Below are 22,755 nucleotides of genomic sequence, written 5' to 3'. Positions count from 1 at the left end.
CACAGCATCGAATAAGGGACGTCATACAATTTTGCTTGCTCAACCTTAAAATTTGCATTGGCCAATGATTTGGTTACAGGTAATGAGACCCTCTTCACATCTTTGTTGAGTAATTGAACATGCTCTTCAGTTTCTGAACATCCTCATTTCAGACATTAACAAGCCTTTTTTTCTTCTCTATGGACATAGATCTCAAACCTGTTGAATGCAGTCAAAAGCTGAACCATAAACTCAGGTTACAGGACTTAGGACAAAGACAAAACATCAGGAAGTTGGCATTATTCTTATTCCACCTCATACTGCCATCTGTAAATAGCCTTGTATGTATAGTAAATATTTCCTGTGCAACCTGATCAACCTGATCATTAGCTTCCACTACCTCAAATATCAATTCACCTTTTGAGTCTGACTGGATGACATGCATCTGTCAGAGCTGTAAATGACAAAAACCCCAGAAGAACACATCTTTTCATTCTAGAGAAAGGTTTTGTTACTCTGGGACGCACCTGATCTCACGAGCCTGTCAAGCCTCTCCATGGAGGGGGACGGCACCCGGGACCTGGGGCTGCCTGGCAGGGAGCACTCAGAACCAGCATCGAACGAGTCCTCATGGTTCAGCATCAGCAGGTCCCTGACACATTTGTGGCAGATGCTGTGCTGGCACGGCAGAATCAGCGGGTGGGTGAAGAGCTCCTTACAGATCGGGCAGATCAGCTCCCTCTCAATATTCTTGATCGGGACCTGGTCATGATTACCAAAAACTGCCATCAGCATCAGCAATGGTATTTGAATGGTTGACAAACTGGCAGTTTAGGGACCCCACAAAAAAGCATGACTGTCTTAAATACAGATATCCATGCTTAAATATGACGTACCGAGTGGATTTGCAATAAGTAGTATCAACAGGTGTTAGTATTACAGATTACTTGTAAGAGAAAGAATTAAGATGAGTCAATGCTGAAATTTATGTCAGATTATTTCACATTTTTACGAACATTTTCAACATGCATACATATATTCTGCACATGTTCTTCAAATATATTTAATCTACTTAATATTTTACTTTCTTACCCACTGGGAACATCAAGTTAGAAGCTCTGGTGTCATTTTTGTTGATTTTATTCTTTATGCAAAAACATTGGCTATTTGACTTAATTTGTCGTCGATATTTATTATGGAGTGTGAATGTTCTCCAGCTTCCTCCCATCGTTAAAAACATGGATTTGAACTGGGTTACCCCAAATCAACCACAGGCATTAATGTGGAGTCAGCTGGAGTAGATAATCAAACATCCATAATAGCAAACAAGTATTGATGGTGTTGGTGACCCAGAACAGATTTTTCTCAGGGCCAACTGAGGACCTAAAAATGAGATCTTCAGAAAGGATGCAGCCGTCAAGAAACAATAACCCATTCTCTTCTATTATAAGACATTTCAGATGCAGCCAAATTAAGCCCATTGTCTGCCCTCTGGACTGTGACTACTGTGTTTTGCTGTGTCAGTGGGGTGAGACACTGGGCTTCAGTGGGCAGGTAATTATTTATCTCATATAATGTCACCTTATCATCCTGCTTCCCATGCATTACATAACAAAGGATTAAACTCGGCTAAATATAGAAGAAAACCGTTTCCAGCAAGCTCACGTTTGGACATAGACAAGAGGCCAGGAACGGTTCTGCAGGTTGGAGACTGAAAACCTCTTGATTAGTCGACTCGTTTCACGTGTTACGACAAACAATCTCCCTCCTCCTGCCTGAGCAAACACTCGAAACAAAGTGCATCTCCATGTGAATAAAGGCAATGTCCCGAAGGTTAAGAGGAAGTTTAAACAGAAACAAGACGAGCAGTATTCTCTCCACGTTGTTCATTTCGGTACGTTTCATAAAACCCAAACCGTGACTTGACAGCTCGTCGTTTTTCCAATAGTGGTGAACTTTTGTTTTTACACGTCTATCTCGTTTGCGCAGAGAAGAAGCTGCGGGCTGTTGAACAGCGACCAGTCAAAAAGCGTTTTATTATCTCACTTACCCCCGCTTTGCTTCCACGTCGCATCTCTGCAGACATGATGGGGAGAAACTATGAGAGTAGACCAAACTTAATCCGGTGGTTTTAGGGGGGGTTGGTTCAACTTCTGGGACGCAGGCGAAAGATGCCGACAGCAACGACTGGATGAATTTAAATAGAGTGACGTCACGGAGGGAGTCGTGGTGAATCAGCAGCTCGCGCTCTGCTGCGGCGCGCGCACGCGGAGGAGAGGGGGGGAGGGGGGCTGTGTGAACGTGGGAACGAGAGGAGGGGTGGGGGGGGGTTGGGTTTCCATGGGAACCGCTGCTGCCTTCAGGCACGTCGTAATCTTAACACCTCGCCCGTTGAGAATGAAAGGAGGTGACAGCACGGTAAACCCAATGTTTGTTTCTTTACAAAACATCTGCAAATGTTGTTGACGGACTTTGATGAAACTTTATGGAAAAGTCAATCTTCAGCCAAGGAGGAGGTGATTCTTTTTTTCTTTTTTTTTTAGGTGGAACAAATGAATTCAGGAACAAATTAATTAAAACTAACAACAGGTCAATGGGAATAAAAATGCACAGCGTGGGTAAATCGATATGTTCTGTCGCTATGCATAATTCTACTGACCCACTCAATGCTGGTTTGTTAAAGCGTGAGTCAATATGGGCCAGGTCATGGAGACACAGCGCTGTCACCATGTAGCTGAGATAATGTAAATCTAGCTTTGTTTACATGGATGTGAACTGTGAAAGGTAATAAGTTATAGCCATGAGGATAAACTGATTGACCATCATGAAAACATTTTTTTTATTTTTTATTTTATAAACTTATGAACTGCTGATGACAAGCATGTGCTTTCAAATGCTTTGGTCCAATCTTCTTCCCTTTTCCATCAGATTAGGAGGGGAAGTATTCAGATATTTTACTGAAGTAAAAGCAGTAATAAAGAATGGTCACAACAGTATAGAATTAAAGCCACAGCAGCACTGAATATACCCTTGTTGCCCCATGCTGATGAAAGTGTAAATCCGCTGACCCCACTGAATTTTCTTCCATTTGCGCACATATAATGTATTTAACAATAATTTCCTTTTTCCCACAGTGCGGCCCAACAGAACACCTACTTATTATAGATCATGTTGCAGAGCATGGAGCAGAGACAGTGCCAAAACCTCGACGTAAACCCAATGTTGATTTACAGTACATGATGATTTATGACTGAGAGCTTCATCAAAGCATAAAATCGTACTAACATTCTTACTGCCAGTGGGGGGCACTGTCACTATAACTGAACACGGCCTTGTTGTCGTCTTTAGGTTTTGCACATCTCCTGAATTGTGGGGCCAGTTTTATAAAGGTGTTGATGCACTGTTATGCTATAACACCAGGCACTAAAACACTTTTTACTGTGCAACTCCTATTGAGAAATGAAAATTGATGAGATGAGGCCATTTAAAAAGGTAGAACTCAAGTGGGAGTGAATTTCGGCCATTACACCTACAGAAAAAACAAATGTGTGTACACTATGGGTTATATAATGCAGAGGCAGAAGAACAGGATGAAGGGAAGTGTGATCCAGTTATAATCAGAGTTTTGTTTGGCTCCAAAAATATCTTGTACTTCAATGTACATCTAGAACAAAACCTCTCATATTGCACATGTAATGTTGCTAATCATGCTAAAGAAGTCTGAGAACTGTTAACGTGTTCAGAGTCTTTGGACTAAATCTAAGGCACTGTATAAAAGCTTCACCTTAGGTTGCACTGGCTATTACAGTGGCCTGCATAACATATAACCTCTTTTCAATGTACAGTCTGTACTAATGTCAGCATCCCTCCCATTATTAAAGGGAATTTATGGGGTACTAATCGCTGCAGTGGGTCTGCAGTTCATTTTATGGTGCACCGGGGGCCCCTATCATGTCGGCTCTACAGTGATTTGGTTAACAAGCAAAGACCGTATAAAAGCTTTTGAGGTGTCATTTAAAACTGACTCTGCTGAGTCATTCTCTTTTCCATCTGCAAGTGCTTACAAGAAAGCACAGAGGACCCCTCGGTCACTGGAGGCAAAAGATGTTTATCCCATATCTATAAAACACAGGAGACAGGACGGTACCCCCTAAGGATCCAAGTGGATGCATCGTTATCAATGTCATGAGCAAAGGGTTTCTCAATTTTTCACTAGGAAGTATGAGGCCTGGAAAATGTTATAAGTAACTATTATATGGAAGCTTTTGTTTATTTAATTTATTTATGTTGGTTATTTTCACAGACCATTTAAACTTAGTCCAAATCCATTTAACATATTCAAAGTAATAGCGTTTAACAACATCAGTGATGTGTTCTTTTCGCTTTTTGCCAAATGGATGGGTGGATGGTCAACAAAATGTGATCAAAAAGGAAACCCAAGGAAACATAATATCTGTATATGATGTTAGCCAACATCAACGAATGTCTCACAATCGTAAAGCATTTATTTTTGTTAAGAATAAGACCTGACTTATTGTTTCCCAGCATTTAGACATTAAAAAATATCTGTGAACCTTTTTGCTCTTTGTGGAAGACAGGCCTCATTACATTTTGAAAAATCAGCGAGCTAAATTAACCACTTCAGTTGCCTGCACAATCTTTTTTGTACATTGGACATATGAAACACAGACTGTTCATGCACGAGTGAGCACCAGAGATCGTGCATGCAGGAATGATTGTGTTTCAACTAGTTCTCTCAATCTGTAACGTGATGGGTGACGACCCCCTCCCCATGCAGACACATACACATACACACCTCAATAACCCAGTGCCCGTATCACCACACAGCTGCTGCCAAGTGTCCCACATACGGTATTGACTGGAGTCTCTGATCTGCCTGCAGCACTACCAACACCGATGCCTCTAATTAAACACTTCATGTTCAGAAGATTTTTTTGTTTTTTATTCTAAAAATAGGTGAACCTAAGCCTGAAGCAATGACACAGAATCTGGCAGAATGGAATACAATACAAAATATATGGGATGGTATATAGAGTATACATCATTTTATTAACAGACAAGAGTCTCATAATACCTCAGAAATTTTTACTCTATTAGGAAGGATATATTGGCCAAAGTGTCCCCTTTAATCCAATGAAGCCCTATTTAAAAATCAACCTCTTCAGCTTTAACTGCAATATAAGGTTCCTGGATTTGCAGCAACCATCCAGTTAAATCAGGATTCTTATTTAGATCCACATCAACACAAGCAATACCCCCAAATATGCTTTTTTTCTAATTAATTTTACATTAATATCCCAATAACGTGAAAAAGATATGATCTGTGCCTTTATTTTTATTTGCACCAAAATTTAGCCCAAGACCAATCCTCCCATCAGATAGATAGATAGATAGATAGATAGATAGATAGATAGATAGATAGATAGATAGATAGATAGATAGATAGATAGATAGATAGATAGATAGATAGATAGATAGATAGATAGATAGATAGATAGATAGATAGATAGATAGATAGATAGATAGATAGATAGATAGATAGATAGATAGATAGATAGATAGATAGATAGATAGTGACAGCTACAGGCCGACCCCCGGCCGCTGCTGTCAGAGGGTCGTACATCATCCGGATGAGACCCACCTCTCCTCGCTCGATCCGCTCCACGATGCTGGCAAACTCCGTCATGTCCTCGGAGTCCGACATGGCTGCAGGTGGTGATGGATGTAGAGGGAGCAGCGAACGATGATAATAAAAATGCAAGGGGGGGGGAGATAAAAGAAACCAAACAAGCGGGTGCAGCGGGTGAAGACACGGGATCTCCTGCTTCACACGGCTTCACGGGGGGGAGGTGAGACGCGTCAGGAGAGAAGAACTGCTCCTCAGACCTCCTCCATCATGCATTCCCGAGGCGTCTCTGGTACATGCGGCGGCCGAGAGAAGCCGGCTGTCTGTGGGTTTGCCTCATTCAATCGGAAGGGAAGCCCCGCCCTGGCAAACTGTACCATCTCCCTCCTCGTCCCCAACACCCCTCAGCGGCGACGTCTCCCCCGGCAGGGCGCTCCGTGTCCCCTCGGTTAGTGTGAGGTCGGTCCGCGGACAGACCATTAGAATTAATGAGGATGAAGCCCACCTGAAGCTCAAAGGGACGCACTTCACGGCCTGCTCTCTGGTAGACGAGTGTCTTCATGAGGATTCATGTCTGCTCACTGCAGAATAACAGCAGACCTCAGATCTGTGTGTTTGTGTTTGTTGAGCAGGGATTGGGGGAGGAGAAGCCCCCGGGCCGGAACGTGAAACCAGATCAAACTCACGTTTTTAATTGTTCCGGCCATACCACTTGGTCCAACGCCACCGGATGGCCTCATGGCTTCACGCAGACTTATTCCAGCCCCGTGGAATATGTGCTATTGGAAAGGGGGACAAACAGGCGGGTTGTTCCAACAGAGTCAAGAGTGAATGACACAACAAGCAGCTGATCGGCTGATCCCTGTTTGGAAAGCAAACAAACACACCAACACTGATGTTTTCACTGTGTTGTGGCAGCATGGTGCCATTCTGGAACAACTGTTCTGGAACAACTGTATTCTCTGTGGAGGTGGAGGAGGTCTTCAAACACAAAAGTAGGATACTTCCTATTTTTGTACGTATTGATGCCCACTGATGAATACCTCTTCAGAGAATAACTTGGGTTGCCAGGTTAGGGATGAATTTAATTCTAAGTGTCACCTCCTGAATTTTAGGCAAAGTGTTGGTGCCGAAAGATAATGCTAAATATGACAATGTCTACCATGTTTTTGTGTATTTCCATTATTTACTTATTAGCACTTGATAGAAAAATGGTTGTCTGGAGCAGATTTTGCTCACAGATTCAAGTAACACAATTAATGAAGCAAAAAAAAAAAAGGTTGACAGAAGAATTTTTAAAAAGTTTATGGTGTAGTGTTAAAAGATGTGGGGAAATTCCTTAAATCTTGTGAAGTTGTTTTGTACAATCCTACAAAGCAGGAAAACAAACAGGAGCTCCTTAAAACACATCCTCCGTGCACAGTTGATGAACCATTTGCAATCTATAAATTCCTAAACAGCTATAGACAGGACAATGACAAAATGGTTCCTCACTGGAAGATTTGCTGCTTACTTGCAGCATTTTATGACCGTTTCGATAGACGCTCGAAGAGCCCTGTGGTCCTAACACTCCAAGTCACTTCAGGACCAGCAACTAAAATGACACGTCCACACCAATTCATCTTCCCCCAGAATGAGGGAATAAACTAGCTCCATAAAATGCTTCTTAAAACGACACACAACTAAGCCACAGTTCGCATTGCTTGACTAATCAATAGAACACATTGATTTATGTGTTCTCCTAAGTAGAAGTCATTGACATTAAGCAACAGTGAAGAACAGCTGTTGCTCCCAAGGGCCCGGGGGTCAAAGTGACTCATTGATCCACATGATCCAAACCAGTGAACATGAAGTACTTGTGGACTTGTTGTGTAACTAAATACAGGAAACATCTTGATTAAATGGTAAGAAAAATAAATTCTTCAGTGTCACGTGCCTCTAATAATAATAATAGACCTTTATTGTCCCACAATTTGTAAAATGAACTTGACCGTAATGTCAGCGGCAAAGTTTATCAATTACATATCATATTCAGTATTCCATTCTGTTATATGTTATTTGTACTGTTGTCATTTATTTTGATCTTTTTACTGTGTTGCCTTCTGTTCAGTCTCTCCTAATGAATGGTCATATAAGGTTACATTTGGTGCCACAGGTGTACAATGCTCATTGAACAGAGGAGTAAAACCACACCCAAAACAAAAGGAAGAAAATACCCAAACAGCTGCAGTCGGCTGCCGAGGGAGCATCTGGTTGCTTCGGCTGTTTTCACATAACAGCAACTCATTTGCAAGCCTTTCTAGTTTTTTGAATCATAGAAATCTTCTTTTTAAATACTTTACCAAAATGTTTCTTTAATTCTATATTCTGTGTCTTACTGACATGGAGCCAATCACACGTATTCTTGAGTTTCTATCGGTATATTTGGAAAAAAAAAAAACAACAACACTTTTTAAATGTGAAACATCTCACATTGTGTAATCAAGTGCTGTGTAAAATTTAATCCCATCCACAACCAGAGTGGATATCTGTGTGGAACTGGGCTGTATTTGTCTGGTTTGGATTACCATATTACAAATTCTTACACTCTGCTATTCAGATCCCAGGTGGTACTCTATGTTTATTAGCATCTGTGCCTCTGTTCAATGAAACTCTCCTTCCCCCCTAGGCTTTTAGTTTTTTTTAATTTACTGACCTATTCAGGAAAATAAGCAATAATCAGACTGTGCTTCTGTGAAGCACAGCTCTCCATTCTGGCATAAAATGAGAGGCAAACTGAAAAAACTGCTGACCAGTTGTCATCTTTGAAGTTAAAATTAGAGCTCTGAGTCATCGAGCCCCAGGGACGACCATGAAAGGAAATTGGAGCGTGGTCTTTTCTGCAGACACTCTTGTCGGTGGTCGTCATACACCACAATTTTTTAACGACATACCTTCCTTTTTCATAATGAATATAGTTTGATTTCGTCTGATTTCACCCAAATGGGTAAAGAATAGGGAGACATGACCAAACAGATGTGGGAATGTGACATGTTTGGTTCAGGACAGACATATCAGGGACAGATGTTATCTAATTCCTACAACGTCTACCTTTGAGCTTCAATTTTACCTGTAATAACATCCAGTGCTGATTATTTAAATCAGCCCAAGACAAACGAAAGGACATCGTACATCGCACCAGGAGAAAATTTCATTAATTTGAGCTGTTTATTCAGCAGTAATGTTTTAACTCAGTCTACAACAATTATTCTCCTCTCAAATTGAATTTCTCTAAAACTTAATCACATGAAAATATGATGTACTAGTGGTGAAATTCTAATGAAGGGCCTTAAAAGTGTCGGATTATCATTTTTTTGGGTATGTAATTTGATTTACAGTACAAAATAAAAGCTTTGCAACAAAAGGCATTTTTCTTTACTTAAGTACGGCACAACTACCAAGGAAATGTTAAATCTTCTTGATTTGATCAGATTTAAGATATTCAATCTCGATCAATGACTGTTCTTTTATTTTTAGACCGTATCAAGTCTTTCAAAGGATATTCATTGTTCAGTATGTTTTGTAAATGCTCATTAAACTTGACAGAAATCATGACATATGTGGAAACATAGCAACATGTTCTCCAGCACTAGGACAGATTGTCCTTTTATAACAAGATTTGGTGTAAAATGTCAGCTATACACAATACTTTTCAAACTTACTTTGGCAATCCTTGAACTATCTGACCACAACGATGATGCTGAGGGGATAAAATGACCACAAAGATGTACTCACGTAGATGTGAAACCATGACAGGACACTCACAAACACAAGAATGACTAAAAGGTAGTAGGTGATTTTTATTCATCATAAATATAATGCACTGCCAAGCATGGCTCAACATTACCGTCTTCAATTCAGAGCTGGAGTACTTAACATCATGTATCAACATTTGCACACCCAACTCCTCGAACCATCACATTAATGCAGCTGTAAACATTTCATCTTGAGCACTTGCACATTATAAGTCACATATTTATAATTTACATTGTTATCTAGGTCATCATCTCTGCCAAGCATAGAAAAAATAAATCCTGTTATATTTATTGTTACAGTATTGTTATGACAGAGAATCTATGTTCGGCCATCTGTTTGTTACATTTCTGGCTGTGTCTTATGAACTTTTCAAATCTTCGGACCTTCTGAATAAAGCCGTCACTGCAGCGGCCCTAAAAGCACTCGCCGCTCTTAGATACTTTACTGCAGTATGATGCAGCAAAAAAAGGGGCATGTGATGTAACAAGTGCTGAGATGCTGCCCTCATCTGCATCAAGGCAGATCCATTAAACCAATTTAATCAGTAAAAGTCTAATGAAGTTTCCCCTTGTTCTGGAAATATATCATCAATCAAACATTTACAGAAATCCAGAGTGAACTTAACTGAGGTCAGAGGGGAACGACTGTTTACAAGTCAGGGTTGAAAGAATTAAACACCTCTGGCCTCCAGTGAACACTCAGAAACAGCCAAGCTAAGCATGTTGTCCATGTAGAAAGCAGAGTCAAGTGACTCAGAATAATGCTGAGTGAGGCACATTTGAGAGTTAAAATTAAGTGGTCTCGCTATTGAATATCATTACAGAAGATGCGTGGATGACTTTCATGTTTTATTTTAGTGCATTTTTTTTCATTGCAAAGTGACAAATACAATGACTAATCAAGTGGATTTTTAGATGCTTATAGTGTAATGTGTCTGAAACTCAAAATCCAGCAACTTCAACTCATACGTAAATGAGCACATTATTTTGGATTCCACTGCCTATCTTGACAAGATAGTCTACTCCTCACTGGTAGTGTGTGTTGGTTTGTTTGGTGAGATTCAGGCATGTGACTGATTAGACCTGGGCCAAGACCACCAGGCTAGACCAATCAGAGATACAGCAGGGTGGGAAACAGTGAGATCCACATAATACAACTAACTTTCCCAAAGGGTAATAAACATTTTATATATATTCTGAAGAATCTAATATAAAAATTGGCAAAAGAGAAGTCGGTAAGATCAGCAAGACAAAACTGAGCAGGCCTACTGGCTTAGGCAGAATAGCAACACAATACAGTAACATGGATGCAATCGTTTTAGCACAGATGGAAAGGTATATAACACTGGGGGTTTGGTTAGGCCTCAGAGTAGTGTCCGGTCTCAGACGGTTTACGATGAATAATAAATGGTCCGAATGATTTATTCAGTCACCGCTCCTCTCTTCTCTACACTCCTGTTTTCTTGCTTTGCCTGACGGAAAACAATGGCAAATGAAAAGGGAGACAGGATCTGGTGTCGGTGTGGACTCACACAAGAAACATGTTGCATTTCTGACCTAAGATGACAGAATGATCTCCTCATTCATCACCTCAAGGAGCAAGTGTTTGTAGGGACAGTAAGTTTAAGATGAAAGGAGGTAACTGCTGTAAATGTTACTTGTTGGTGATCAGAGTACTAATGTGAGAAGATGAACTGCTAGGAAAATATACACACTTTGTAGCACAGCTAAAGAAGGTTGGAAGGTCACTTATATTCACTTGGCTTTTAATGGCTGGTTGTCCTATTGATCAAATATTGGGGGGAGTCAATACCCAAGGGCTCTAATGTAAGTGGCTCCCACACTGGAAAACAACTGTTTTAGTATTTTGACTCTCATTGAGACATTCTACTCATGTAATAATTTTTTTTTTTTTTGTCACTCATTCTTTGTCCTAAAAATAATTCAATCTTCGGTGTTGTAGAATAAAATGATTCTAGCTTCTATTGATTTCAGTGGTTGGTTCCTGCAAGGAGTATGAATGCTGCTCAAAGAGAGTGCGATCAGTATGTAGGGGATGTCAGGAGATGTCAAGAGGCTCAAACTAATTTCATGTCAGCCTCAAGTATGAAATATAAAAGCTTTGACTTTTCTTACATCTGATAAAGCCTCTAGGAAAACGTTTAAATGTCGTAGACAAGTTATACATCTGGCCCTCTGGTTACTTTTGTTTAGCAGGTTTTTTTTCATGAAATTTGGTCCAGCAGTTTTTTTAAAATCTCTTCTGTTCATTGAAAAGCCTGCATCGGTGAAACTGAAGGGAGCTGAGGCGAGAGAGCAGGGAGAATTAATCCAACAGGTTTCGGACCTTGAGGTTCTGACAAAGTTCAGGCGCAAAGCGAGAATGAAGACATCAGAGGACAGAAAAACACATAAGAGGAAGGTCAGTGCCTCAGGAGTGCTTTCGTACGATGAAAGGATGTCAATCCAAAAAAAACAAGCTTTGTTCACATTTTTCCTTCAGATTACTGAACAAAAACAAATCATTATTTATCATCTTTTCTAAATATATGGCGCATTATTCAGTAAAAGTAGAAAAAAACAAATTAATTGAGCAACCTTCAACTACAAAAGTCACCAGTTACTATAATACCACACAAATGAGACGTCCCCTCCTCTGGGTCATTGACTATAACATTTGTCCACGTGAAGTAGGTCAGCAATGTTCATCCCTGGTTGTGTTTTTGACTAAGGTGATGAGGCTAAGAAGCGTGAAGCTTCCAAAACATTTCTAATAAAAAGCATGTAAAAATGAGGCATTTCTTTGAGTCTCCGTAGAGATGTTAGATTTTCAGGTACATATAAATCTCGAGAACCAAAATGCACATTGTTATCAACTGCGATTTTGTTTAAAGGCAGCAGAAGTGTTGCTAATATTGCTTAACAGAAAAGTCACTTTTGATGGACTTGAAAAAAGCTCTCGAAAGTCAATATTCTGTAACTTTAAAGAAAGAAAATCCAAATCTTTCTGTTTCCTAACATGACAAAGTCTCTCAGATGAGAGACCAGAAGTCTTGGAGACAGTAAAGTTCTGTTTCCTTTAACAGACCACTGTTATTCTGCTGTCAGTGGTGTCTGATGCAGCTGCGAGCGCTGTCCCTCCATGTCTCCTGCAGCTGCTGGAGGTGCTGAAAGGCTCTCTGGGTGATGTTAAGAGCTGGGTGGACCTTCCTCAGATTCGGCTCTCCAATCAGAGACAGACCACACAGCCCTAGGTAGGCATGGAGCGGATCTGGTGTACAGAAATGGTGAGAGAAAGGCAGAGGGAAATAATGAAAAACATGGAGAAAAAGGAGGGTGAAGGGAGAAACCTGGTCAAAAATGCAACAAAAGTTTGTTACATCACTCTATTACTCGTTTAATAAACAAAATCCTAATTTTCCATTAAGTCATTGTAATAGACAAGAACTGTTTTTGTTGTACTGCCCCTTTAAGAAGATATAAATAATGCACATGTGAATGCACCATGACCCTTTCCCTCCCTTGAGACCAGAGTAAGAGCTGCAAAGGCTAGTAAATGGAGCAGTAATTGAATTATAATGAAATGACAGATCAGTGGGCACAGGCATGAAAATCAATTAGAACGCTATCAGCCGCATCGACCAGGATTCAAAAGGAGTTCAACTCAGGGTTTTGCTCATGACGTCTGAATTAGTACAATCACACACATAATATCATAAAAAACTCCCAATCAAATGTTTTGTTTTGGGTTAGAGTTACTTCAGCATTATTCTTTCAGATGGCAGCAATTTCAATTGGAAAATTCAGCTGATAGTCGTAAAATATCAAACTTCACGATCACCTGGAACCACTTCTGAGTGTAGTCAGCCATCTCATTATTTACACATCACATGCTGATTTTGGGATTAACAGAGTCAATTCCTGCAATGGAGGAAGGGTAAACTAAACAGCAGTGGTTCTCTACCCGCAGCACAGTGGCGCAGCGGGTAGCGTTGTAGCCTCACGGCAAGAAGGTTCTGGGTTTGAGTCCACTCTGTGCGGGGTTTGTATGTTCTCCCCGTGTCTGCCACCAGAGAGTAACCTGGCTCTCACCTGTAGTCAGCTGGGATAACCGTGACGATTACAGTAAAAAGCTCTCATACAGAATATTTTTAGACGTCCCTCACAGAATACATCTCTCTATAGAGAATACTACTCTCTATAGACTCGTCACTACAAGTGATGCCCCTCATACTTCACAGAATTTTCCAGTTCCACTTGATAAACCCATTGTATCAAGTGACAATTGTCACTTTTGCTATTTACAGGCAATGACTTCTTTTGAAAGCAAAGGTTGCGTAAAGATACTTCTGCAGTCCATCCGTAGTTCATCTATTCAGTTGTTTTTTCGCCAATGAAGGGAATTGAGGATCTTTTTAGGGTTTATAGGAGACGTTTTACTCGACTTTTAATTTGGATTAATATTTTGATCATACTCTTTCTTTCTTAATATTATTACCAACTGCTCCATGGAAACTGATGTTATGAACCTACTACGAACAGAATCAGACTATCTCATGGGTTCAAATTACATTTGGCTATATTTAGTCTAAATCAATTTGACAAATATGCAGCACCTTCTTTTGTTCCACGTCTCTGTTACCTTCTTATCATCTCAGCCAAGTCCCTGGACATCAGTATCTATGCACAACCGCAGAAGACACAGAATGATATCAGGACCCAAAGAGCAAAGAATCCCTTTTATCATTTCCTAAACGTCTCCTTTGTTCCCTATGTTTTTTACAAGGCTTTATCAGAAAGGTGTAATTGTTTCTTACAGTTTATCCTCCCTGCCTTGTTACTGTAACGTGAGGAGCTTGAGCTCCTGTTTCCCTGGGCTACGGATGGGCCGATGTATCGACGTCTAACAGGGAGGAGCATGAACACAGGAACACATACTGCTTGTGTACCACTGACGTTTTGGGTTACATGACTTCCATTGAACTCAAATAAAGACAGACAATGAGAACTCCACCCCGACCTCTGGGCACCTGTGGAGGGCAGAACCTATTCAGTGGAAACAGGAAGAAGAAAAGAAACTGAAACTGCTTTGATCCATCATCCTTTCGTCCTCAGGACTTTTGATGATACTGAAAGTAAAGTAAACACAGACTCTAAAGAGAAAACTATTCAACAAAATGTTGAATAGTTTTCTCTTTAGTCTGTGTTTACTTCCTAAGGACTTTAAACACACCGTTCTACCCTTGCTGCTATTGTGGTCTTTTATATAATAAGATTTTTTTTTTTTTTTGGAGGGTCTTTTTTTAATTTTGTTTTCACATTTTACAATTTTCCTTCCAACACAAATCCAACAAAATAATACAAGAAGACAGAAACGAAACCCTAGCTCACCCCCCAGTGGCTCCACTGTGATCGCAAAAAGAAGTGGTGACAAGGGAATCCTTGCTGAAAAGAGTCAAATGCATCCTCAGCATCCAGTGAAAGGACCAGTTCTGGTTTACCGGGGCTATACCGAATATTAAAAAGATGTCTGATATTAAAAGAGGAATTTAAATAACTGACGTACACTGAAGAGGGTTTTTTTCTATTTTTGAGAATTACAGAGGTAACTGCTTGGTGAACGGTTAAAGGCAAGATTTTAAGTGCAAATGATTCTTCATAAACTGACAAGACACAAAGAGGTGAATTGATCTGAAAATTTGATTGCTTATATTATTTCAGCAGCCAAGAGGTCTTTTTCCATGACACACAAAGGTGTTAAACATTGTGCTGCTGCGTGTGTCGTCAAATGCTCTGATGTGTATAATGACAGGTAGAACGTTTGGAAACATAATTATTTTGAGGCTATCTGTACTCTTTACACCCTGTTCATCACTGTCCGCAGGTATTGTCTGATTGGCAGTTCTTTGTTGTATCTGATAAGCAAGGAATCGTCTAATCTTTTCTCCATGCTCGTAACATCCATGTCGAAATTTAGAAAGGAGAAATTCAGCTTGAGCTGACAGGATATCAAAGTCGGATTGCAAGCACAGACGTCTCTTCATTATGTCAGCAGACAGTTGATGGTTGTGTAATGTAGAACTCCAGTATTTTATCTAATAGCTCTTTAAGGCGTGCTGTATTCTGGGATTTGTGTCACTCTTTAATTGATAGATATCCACCTCACTGTGGAGTAAAACAGAACTACACCATAAGAATCACACCTACAGGCACGGCATTTCACTGGGGTTTTTTTCATTATTGATATTTCTAATTGAACTTTACCTGATAAATGTGGGACACATTACCTGGATGGCTGTCTGGCCATTTGGCAAATCCTCCAACCAACCGATCCTGTGTGGATAGGATGAAGCTCCTGTTTTTGTCAAAGTTGGAATACTGGAACACATCCAAAAGCTAGGATTGGAGAGAAAGTGAAAGTGTGAGATAATAATTTACGTGGTTGCTGACCATGTTTCATAGTAGACAGAGATAATATTCTTGAAATTAAGCTCACAAATGTGAAAAACTGTCGTCACTGATTGATATTTTGACCGAGTTTCCCTTTGGTGATTACCGGTAATAAAGTATTGATCAACCTATCTATCGATTCCATATTTTATATTCAAATTATTTAAAACTTTTAGTCTAAGCTGTGTCAAATGAAGATTTTTCCTGCGTTTTCCTCAAGCGTGTGTCTGTGGCTTACTCATGGCTGCCTGGGGAGTAGGGGTGGGGGGTTTAATAATAGCAATGCATCCTTTGGCTCGGAGTCTGTGAAAGACTGCAGTCTGCATGCTTGTATTAATCCACGTGCCACCCACCAACACAGTGATTTCATGAACTACAACCATGGTCATTTCACTGTAACTCCACTGGTCCCTGTGGGGTAGATCACCTTTAAGTTCAGTCGGGCAGTGAGAGAATTCCAGATGATTTCTTTGTATCAACGAGTTGTTGTTTTTTTTTGTTCATAAACCATTTCAGAAAACAACGAAACAGCCTTAAGTTATTTAAGACATTTCTAATCATGCATTTATGTCATTACAGCAAATATCATTTCAGGAGGTAGCCTAAATATCTGAGATGATACAGTTTTTGGCTTTAAAATACATTTTTAAACAGCTCTGACAAGATTCAGTATTTAATTGAGGACTGCTGTTTTGAAATAGTGGAGCACACAAAACATTAATTGACATGTTCTGACCCCATCAGTTTCTCAGGAGACTTTAATCATCAAAGCAGTTGCACTGCTGTGCCTCATGGGTAAATATTCACAGCCTATCTTTCAGTAAGGAAACACATTTCACAGACCCATAGCTCAGTCACTATTAATCACATATTTATTTTTTCAGATTCAGCCTGTGGGAATCAGTGGATTAACCATAGGCCCCCAGATATGACTGCAATCTACTATCAGTATCACTCTACATGGGTGTGGAGGATTAAAACAGTTGTTCAGACAGTGTGAATATACACACTGCCATTTTTAAACATGCCCCATGTAATGAAGCTGATGTTCTTTTTAAAACTTTACTCTAAAGTCTTCTCCCAAGTTCAAATTATGTGCTAAAAATACTTAAATGCACTAACATCTTAATGTATGTACAAGAGTATAAGTGAATACATGGCTGTGTCTGTTACACCAGTCGGTACCTCGAGCGTAGCTCCCACCCAGAAGGAGTAGCATGTGTCTACAGGTTTGTTGGGGCGGCCGTGGAAGCCGCTCTGCTGCCTCATGATGCACCAACGGCGGATCCTGTCCAGCTCCCGCTGACTCAGCGCCTCCTCCAGTTGACCCATTAGACACAGTGAGGCAATGGCGCAGTAAGTCCAGCCACCTGGACACAGATAGGCGGGTGCATAACATGCTGCTCAAGGGATTATGGGTAACTGGCAAAGCAAATGAGCTAAATTAGAAGAAAGTGTTGATTTCTGAGAAAGTCCATTATAAGAAGGGATGTCACTGTTCAATGACAGATAGCAAAATGTGGGGCGACCTTTTGTTTAGTATGAATCTTCAGAAATGCAAACTAGTGAGGAAAGTAATTTTATCTTTAGACTTTTCCGCACAAAAATGAAGAACTTCTAAGTGGAATAGCTTTGGAGAAGAATGCAGAGTGTCCCTTCAGCCGGAATGACATTAACACGTATTTGTTGATTAATGGCAGGCTGTTATCAGTGCAGGAAGGAGCAGCAGCTATCCATCACTTCATGCAAACTAGCTGTCAAACTAACTTTGAGCTTGTCCTTAAAAAGCAGGTTACTGCCAGCCTTGCTGGTTATCTGTGTTTGTGTGTTCAAATGAGGGGACAAAAACCAACAAAAAAAACCCAACATGTAGGGGTATAATTCTGCTGACACATTACAACGTGTCTCAGATCAGCCATGTCAAGTTCTATATCTGCTGCAAGCACAGGGAGGTAAGAGCAAATATAAAAATCTAGATCAAACAGATATGTGAAGAATCCAAAACCAATAACTCTATAGCATTTGGTCGGGATTTGTCATAAGCTTCAATGCAAGCAATGAAATTTTACATATAAAAACAGAACGCACTGAAAACAGCCTCTGGCACTCCTTTCCATGATGATTAATATTCACAGTTGAATGCAGCCATTTCTCAACATGGACCACAATCTCTTATTAATAGAAACCAACAACTGGGACATTTTATGTGCATTTATATGAAAACAACATTACATAATATAAAGATGAAGGAAATGTATACAGCTATGTTATAAATGGTAAAAAAAATGAAGACACAGTAAAGGCACTTTCTAACCCCGGCTCAGCTTCTGAAAAACAACTTTGTTTGATCACAGGATGGTAATTGGGCGCCTACTGAATATCTGATGTGAAATCAGGCCTCAGACAGAGTTTATGAGCCAAGACACAACAAAGACTCTCATGAGCAAGGAGGGAAATGGCCAATATTCACTGGAACACTATAGCATAGTGTCACAAACTTAAGAGGAAATACATCAAAAAGGTGACTGATATGATTTTTGGTGTGTGTGTGTGTGTGTGTGTGTGTGTGTGTGTGTGTGTGTGTGTGTGTGTGTGTGTGTGTGTGTGTGTGTGTGTGTGTGTGTGTGTGTGTGTGTGTGTGTGTGTGTGTGTGTGTGTGTGTGTGTGTGTGTGTGTAGGAAGGATTTTGTTTCAGAATAAAAAGGTCTCATTTGAACCAGGGGGGAATGAATGAAGACAGTGATTCTAAAAAGGTTTTATGGGTTAATCCCTTAAACCCTTTATTCCCATCAGCCACTTTCATGCCCTCTAACATGACCCACCAACACACCAGCAAATGTTTTGATCTCATAAGAACCTTTTTGACTTGAAAATGAAGAATACAGTATATTCATAAAACATAATTTATTCTGGGATACCAAGACTCATTATTTCAGCTTCAAACGCAGATTCCTGATCCTGTAACCAAACATGAAGCAGAAGAAGATGAACATGCTCACCATGAGACTCTCGCCCAGCTCCCTGGCCAAATCCATTGTCATATGACTGAGCAGAACACAAAGAAAAACACAATATAAGACAAGAAGTATTTTTTGTGACAAGAAAGCCTATTAAAATATGCATTTGTCTGAAGACAATGAAATGCATAAAATAAGCCAAAGCAGAGAGGTGAATGTCAGCGTCTCTGTTTTTGGAGCCTCCACAGGAGACAGGAACAACAAACACATGGGCTCAAGTAACCATCAGTGAATAATCTGACAAAAAATGGACTGATGTGGTAAATAAACTTGGAACACATATTCTTAGGGTAGATAGAAAAACCTAAGATTCAGCTTTAAGACCATTAAACACTGCTCAACCATCACATTCATTATTAACGAACTATTTCTAGGCAGAGTGCCACCTACGGAAGGTGGGTGGTCTATTCTCCCCATTCAAATGTAGAAGCCCTGCTTTGAATGAATCAGAGGTTGCACCATGAAAGGGGCAGTCCTATTTGCCTGGAATAGAAATCTCTCATGTTCATTTATTAGTGGTGCAGCAAGACTTCACTTTCTGGGTTTTAAATAAGGCAGTTTTAAAATTATTGTAACATCCATTTTCTTCCATTCTGATTTGAAAAAAAAACACACAGGATGTTATATACATGCACTCTCATCTCATCATTGGGTACTTCCTTTTCCGCTCCCCCACCCCACCACCACCCCACCTTCCTATCTACAGTTTGGCCCTCTGCCACCCCTGCACTTACAGTTTCACAAATGTGCTCCAGATACCCTCTTGGACATAAGGTGAGAGAACAGGATAGTTATTTATATATTTACTACATAATGGAAACAAACACAATTAATAGATGAACAGACTTTTTGTTTAGGTCAGTCAAAGAGAATGAGAACATTACAAGTTCTCTTTTTTTCAATCAAGGAAAAAGTTGCAGCATGATGTATCTGAGTTCTATCATTGTTCTTAACACTTAAGTCCTACGATGTGACTGATGCACAGGGACACTCTGCTATTCTGATAATAAAATTATATATTGCACAGACACATTTTTATCATCTACTCACCAAACTTCCTCTGATGTACTCAATGGCTTTTTGAATGTCCATGCCTGACCAGTCATCAAGCATGTAACAGATACTGGCTGCACAGTAAATAAACCGGATGTCATTTTCACTTCCCTCTGGCACTGCATAGAAACTGAAAGCGAGAAGACACAGACACAGTTGCAAATCCCATATCTATATTCAGTCTTTGAAACTTTGTGAAAGACTTCGTGAACTGACATTATGACAGCTCACTTTAAAATTATGTAAATTTTGATTCAAGATGAAGGTGTCAGTGCAACAAGTGTGTGTGTGTGTGTGTGTGTGTGTGTGTGTGTGTGTGGTGTGTGGTGTGTGGTGTGTGGTGTGTGTGTGTGTGTGTGTATGTTCGTCCCCTGACCTGCCATCTTCCAGCTGCAAAGCTCTAAGACCAGCCAGACAGCCCTGTTTGTTGACTCGGCTCAAGTCGTCTCCTAGAATGAGCAGCGAGCACAGCCCAGTGTATGTCATGGCTACATGGCCACTGTCATACGGATGGAACACACCTGGACCCTGGAGAAAATATCAAAATGAGTAACTGTATTCGTAAATTGATTGGTTGAAAGACCAAAAATTAGGAGAAGAAAAAAAATTATAGAAGAAATTACAAATTGTAAATGTGGCAGGAAATTTTTAAACAAAAGCCGAAGCAGAAATTCATTATTTCATCATTTAAGAAGGTCTGAATAAGAAATTTCATAGGAAATGACTCTGCGGTTGATATTACTTTGAAATCATGACTCCATGGCAATGGGGAAGCAATTCCAAGCAATTGTGAAATATTAAACTATTCTAATACATGAGAATAATGGAATTACTGTGATGACAATGATTTCACATAAAAAGTTCCAAAACAGTGTTGCATGAAGAGAAGCAGTACCTTGGTGGTGTAAGGTACTCCGATGTGGGATGACCCTCGAAACCCACAACGACTTAGATTACATTCTTGAAAAGAATAACAGGGTTAGGGCAGATGGACATGCAAGATAAACCGTAATCATCATTATAACACGGTGAACATGATGATAAAAGAGATCAAGAAATGACTGAGCTGGATCTGTCTCATCAACTGTATATTAATTTTCTGTTGCAAATGACCTTTAGGCAGGCAATAAGAAGCTGAATTAGACACCAAAAGTGCACCGCTGCCATCTGCTGGCCATTTCAAACATACCGTGTGGTACAGAACACTGAGCAGAATTTGACCGCCAAGCCATTACTGTATTTAAATCAGTATTTTATTTTGTCAGCTGTCTTATCAGTGTTTCTAATATGTAGACTTTAGGATCATATCACAAGAAATAATAGTAAGTGTTTTGCTTGCTTAATATTGCATTAATACTTTAACAATATAATTTATATTCAGCATGCTAATGTTGGATATAAAGTTTTCTGCTATCCAATTCTGACTTTGAAATTCTACCGGCGCAGTCGTTGTCCAGCACAGATGCAGACACACATTTTACAGTTTTAGTATTACACAGTTTCCTTAAATTCAAAACAATTCTGCTTGATTAGACATCTAAACCATTTCAACAGCTTCAAAATAATTTTTTTTTTTTTTAAATTCTGGGATATATTGAGAAACAAAAAATAAAAACACCCATAATTGAACTTTCCCATCTCGTTACAGGAAACAGCCAGACACCAAACATATGGCAGATGTAAAAATGACAGAAAACAAACACAGCTATTCTGACATGAATTCTGTTGAGATCCTTTAAAAGGTACCAACTGGGCTTAAACAGATGGCTTCTAAGTGAGAGATAAATGCAGAGGTAGGGCAGAAACAGGCTGAAGTGGTAAGATTTGAAGACAGTTCCTAAAATATTGGCAGACACCCCCAAATCTCTCACACTCCAACTCTCTCGCACTCTCACACACACACACACACACACACTCACACACACACACACTAAATACTACAGTCACAATTTCGAGGGCAGTGATCTGTATCTATGCAACTTTATGTTGTTTGTGCCATTCTTAAACTGCAAATGTTTTCCTAAATAACTAACAAACCTATTCACAATCTGGTGTAAAAAACAAAACAAAGAGTGAGACCACTTACGATCCTCTGTAGGTAGAACCTGTAGTGAGTAGATCCACTCAATGATTACATGTCTATCAATCACATCCAGAGCGTCGAGCACATCAAGGCCAGACAAGGCAAAGAATATCACAGTTAACCTGGAAATGAGACGAATAGTAATGTTATTATTATTATTCACTCAATTATCAGTGGTGGACAGAAAACACACACACACAAGTAGCAAGAACGAACACCTGATCGGAGCTATGAAACAACTCGGAGCTAAAGCGTGTGTGAGAGCAGTCACGTTAGAAACTATATAGAAACTATATTTATCAAGAGCCTGACTTAAAACTTAATTGTTCCTTCTTCCAGCAAGATTAATATTTCTTATAAATTAACAACCTGACAAAGTTTGACTTGTTTTGTTCAAACTATTTACACCGTAAATGCTAGAGCACCTCGCCCTGTGACACCGGTTGCGTTACGCTTGATAAAACCAACCCAAAGTAACTTCATTCTATTACTACTGGGTGTTAGCAAGCTAGCTAAGGTAAGGCAAGTAGCACCAGCCTCCATTCAAAACACTTGGGCCCTAGCTAGCTTGGCTGCTAGTCGTTCCAGAAAACCTACCTAGTTGTTTCCAGTGAGGCGTATCTCTCAGGTAAGACCTGAAGGGTTCTCTGGAAGAAGCGAACATGTCTATCCCTTAAAAAGTCTATTTGCTCGAATGCTTCAAATTCGTTTTCCTCTTCGGCCATCTTTACA

General features: G+C 39.9%; 2 protein-coding genes across 5 annotated transcripts in view; both read right to left on the bottom strand.

The window, feature by feature from the left end:
- The window catches only part of trim36 (tripartite motif containing 36), a 29,140-nt gene extending 22,945 nt beyond the window's left edge, over nucleotides 1-6,195 (bottom strand). For 2 of the 4 annotated variants that reach the window (XM_068311574.1, XM_068311576.1), the window contains exons 1-2: nucleotides 5,642-6,195; nucleotides 507-741 (exon numbers count right to left, since the gene is read on the bottom strand). In XM_068311574.1, coding sequence (XP_068167675.1) covers nucleotides 507-741; nucleotides 5,642-5,704 — 298 coding nt within the window. In that variant the 5' untranslated portion in view covers nucleotides 5,705-6,195. Of the gene's footprint in view, nucleotides 1-506; nucleotides 742-2,029; nucleotides 2,155-5,641 lie in introns of those variants that run through there. The other 2 variants (XM_068311575.1, XM_068311577.1) reach the window with 1 other exon arrangement.
- Nucleotides 6,196-9,445: 3,250 nt separating this feature from the next.
- On the bottom strand, nucleotides 9,446-22,750 carry pggt1b (protein geranylgeranyltransferase type I, beta subunit). Its single transcript, XM_068310600.1, has 9 exons — nucleotides 22,621-22,750; nucleotides 22,027-22,145; nucleotides 20,836-20,900; nucleotides 20,317-20,468; nucleotides 19,938-20,070; nucleotides 18,870-18,915; nucleotides 17,056-17,240; nucleotides 15,708-15,816; nucleotides 9,446-12,691 (listed from the first exon to the last, which is right to left on the bottom strand). Exons 1-9 carry the CDS (start codon nucleotides 22,746-22,748, stop codon nucleotides 12,525-12,527), a joined length of 1,104 nt encoding a protein of 367 aa, XP_068166701.1. The 5' UTR covers nucleotides 22,749-22,750; the 3' UTR covers nucleotides 9,446-12,524.
- Between the last annotated feature and the right edge of the window lie 5 nt (nucleotides 22,751-22,755).

The sequence above is a fragment of the Antennarius striatus genome, chromosome 3, assembly GCF_040054535.1.
Source record: "Antennarius striatus isolate MH-2024 chromosome 3, ASM4005453v1, whole genome shotgun sequence".
Lineage (NCBI taxonomy): Eukaryota > Metazoa > Chordata > Actinopteri > Lophiiformes > Antennariidae > Antennarius > Antennarius striatus.
Note: the sequence above shows the minus strand (reverse complement) of the source record. Positions and strands in the feature narration are given on the sequence as shown.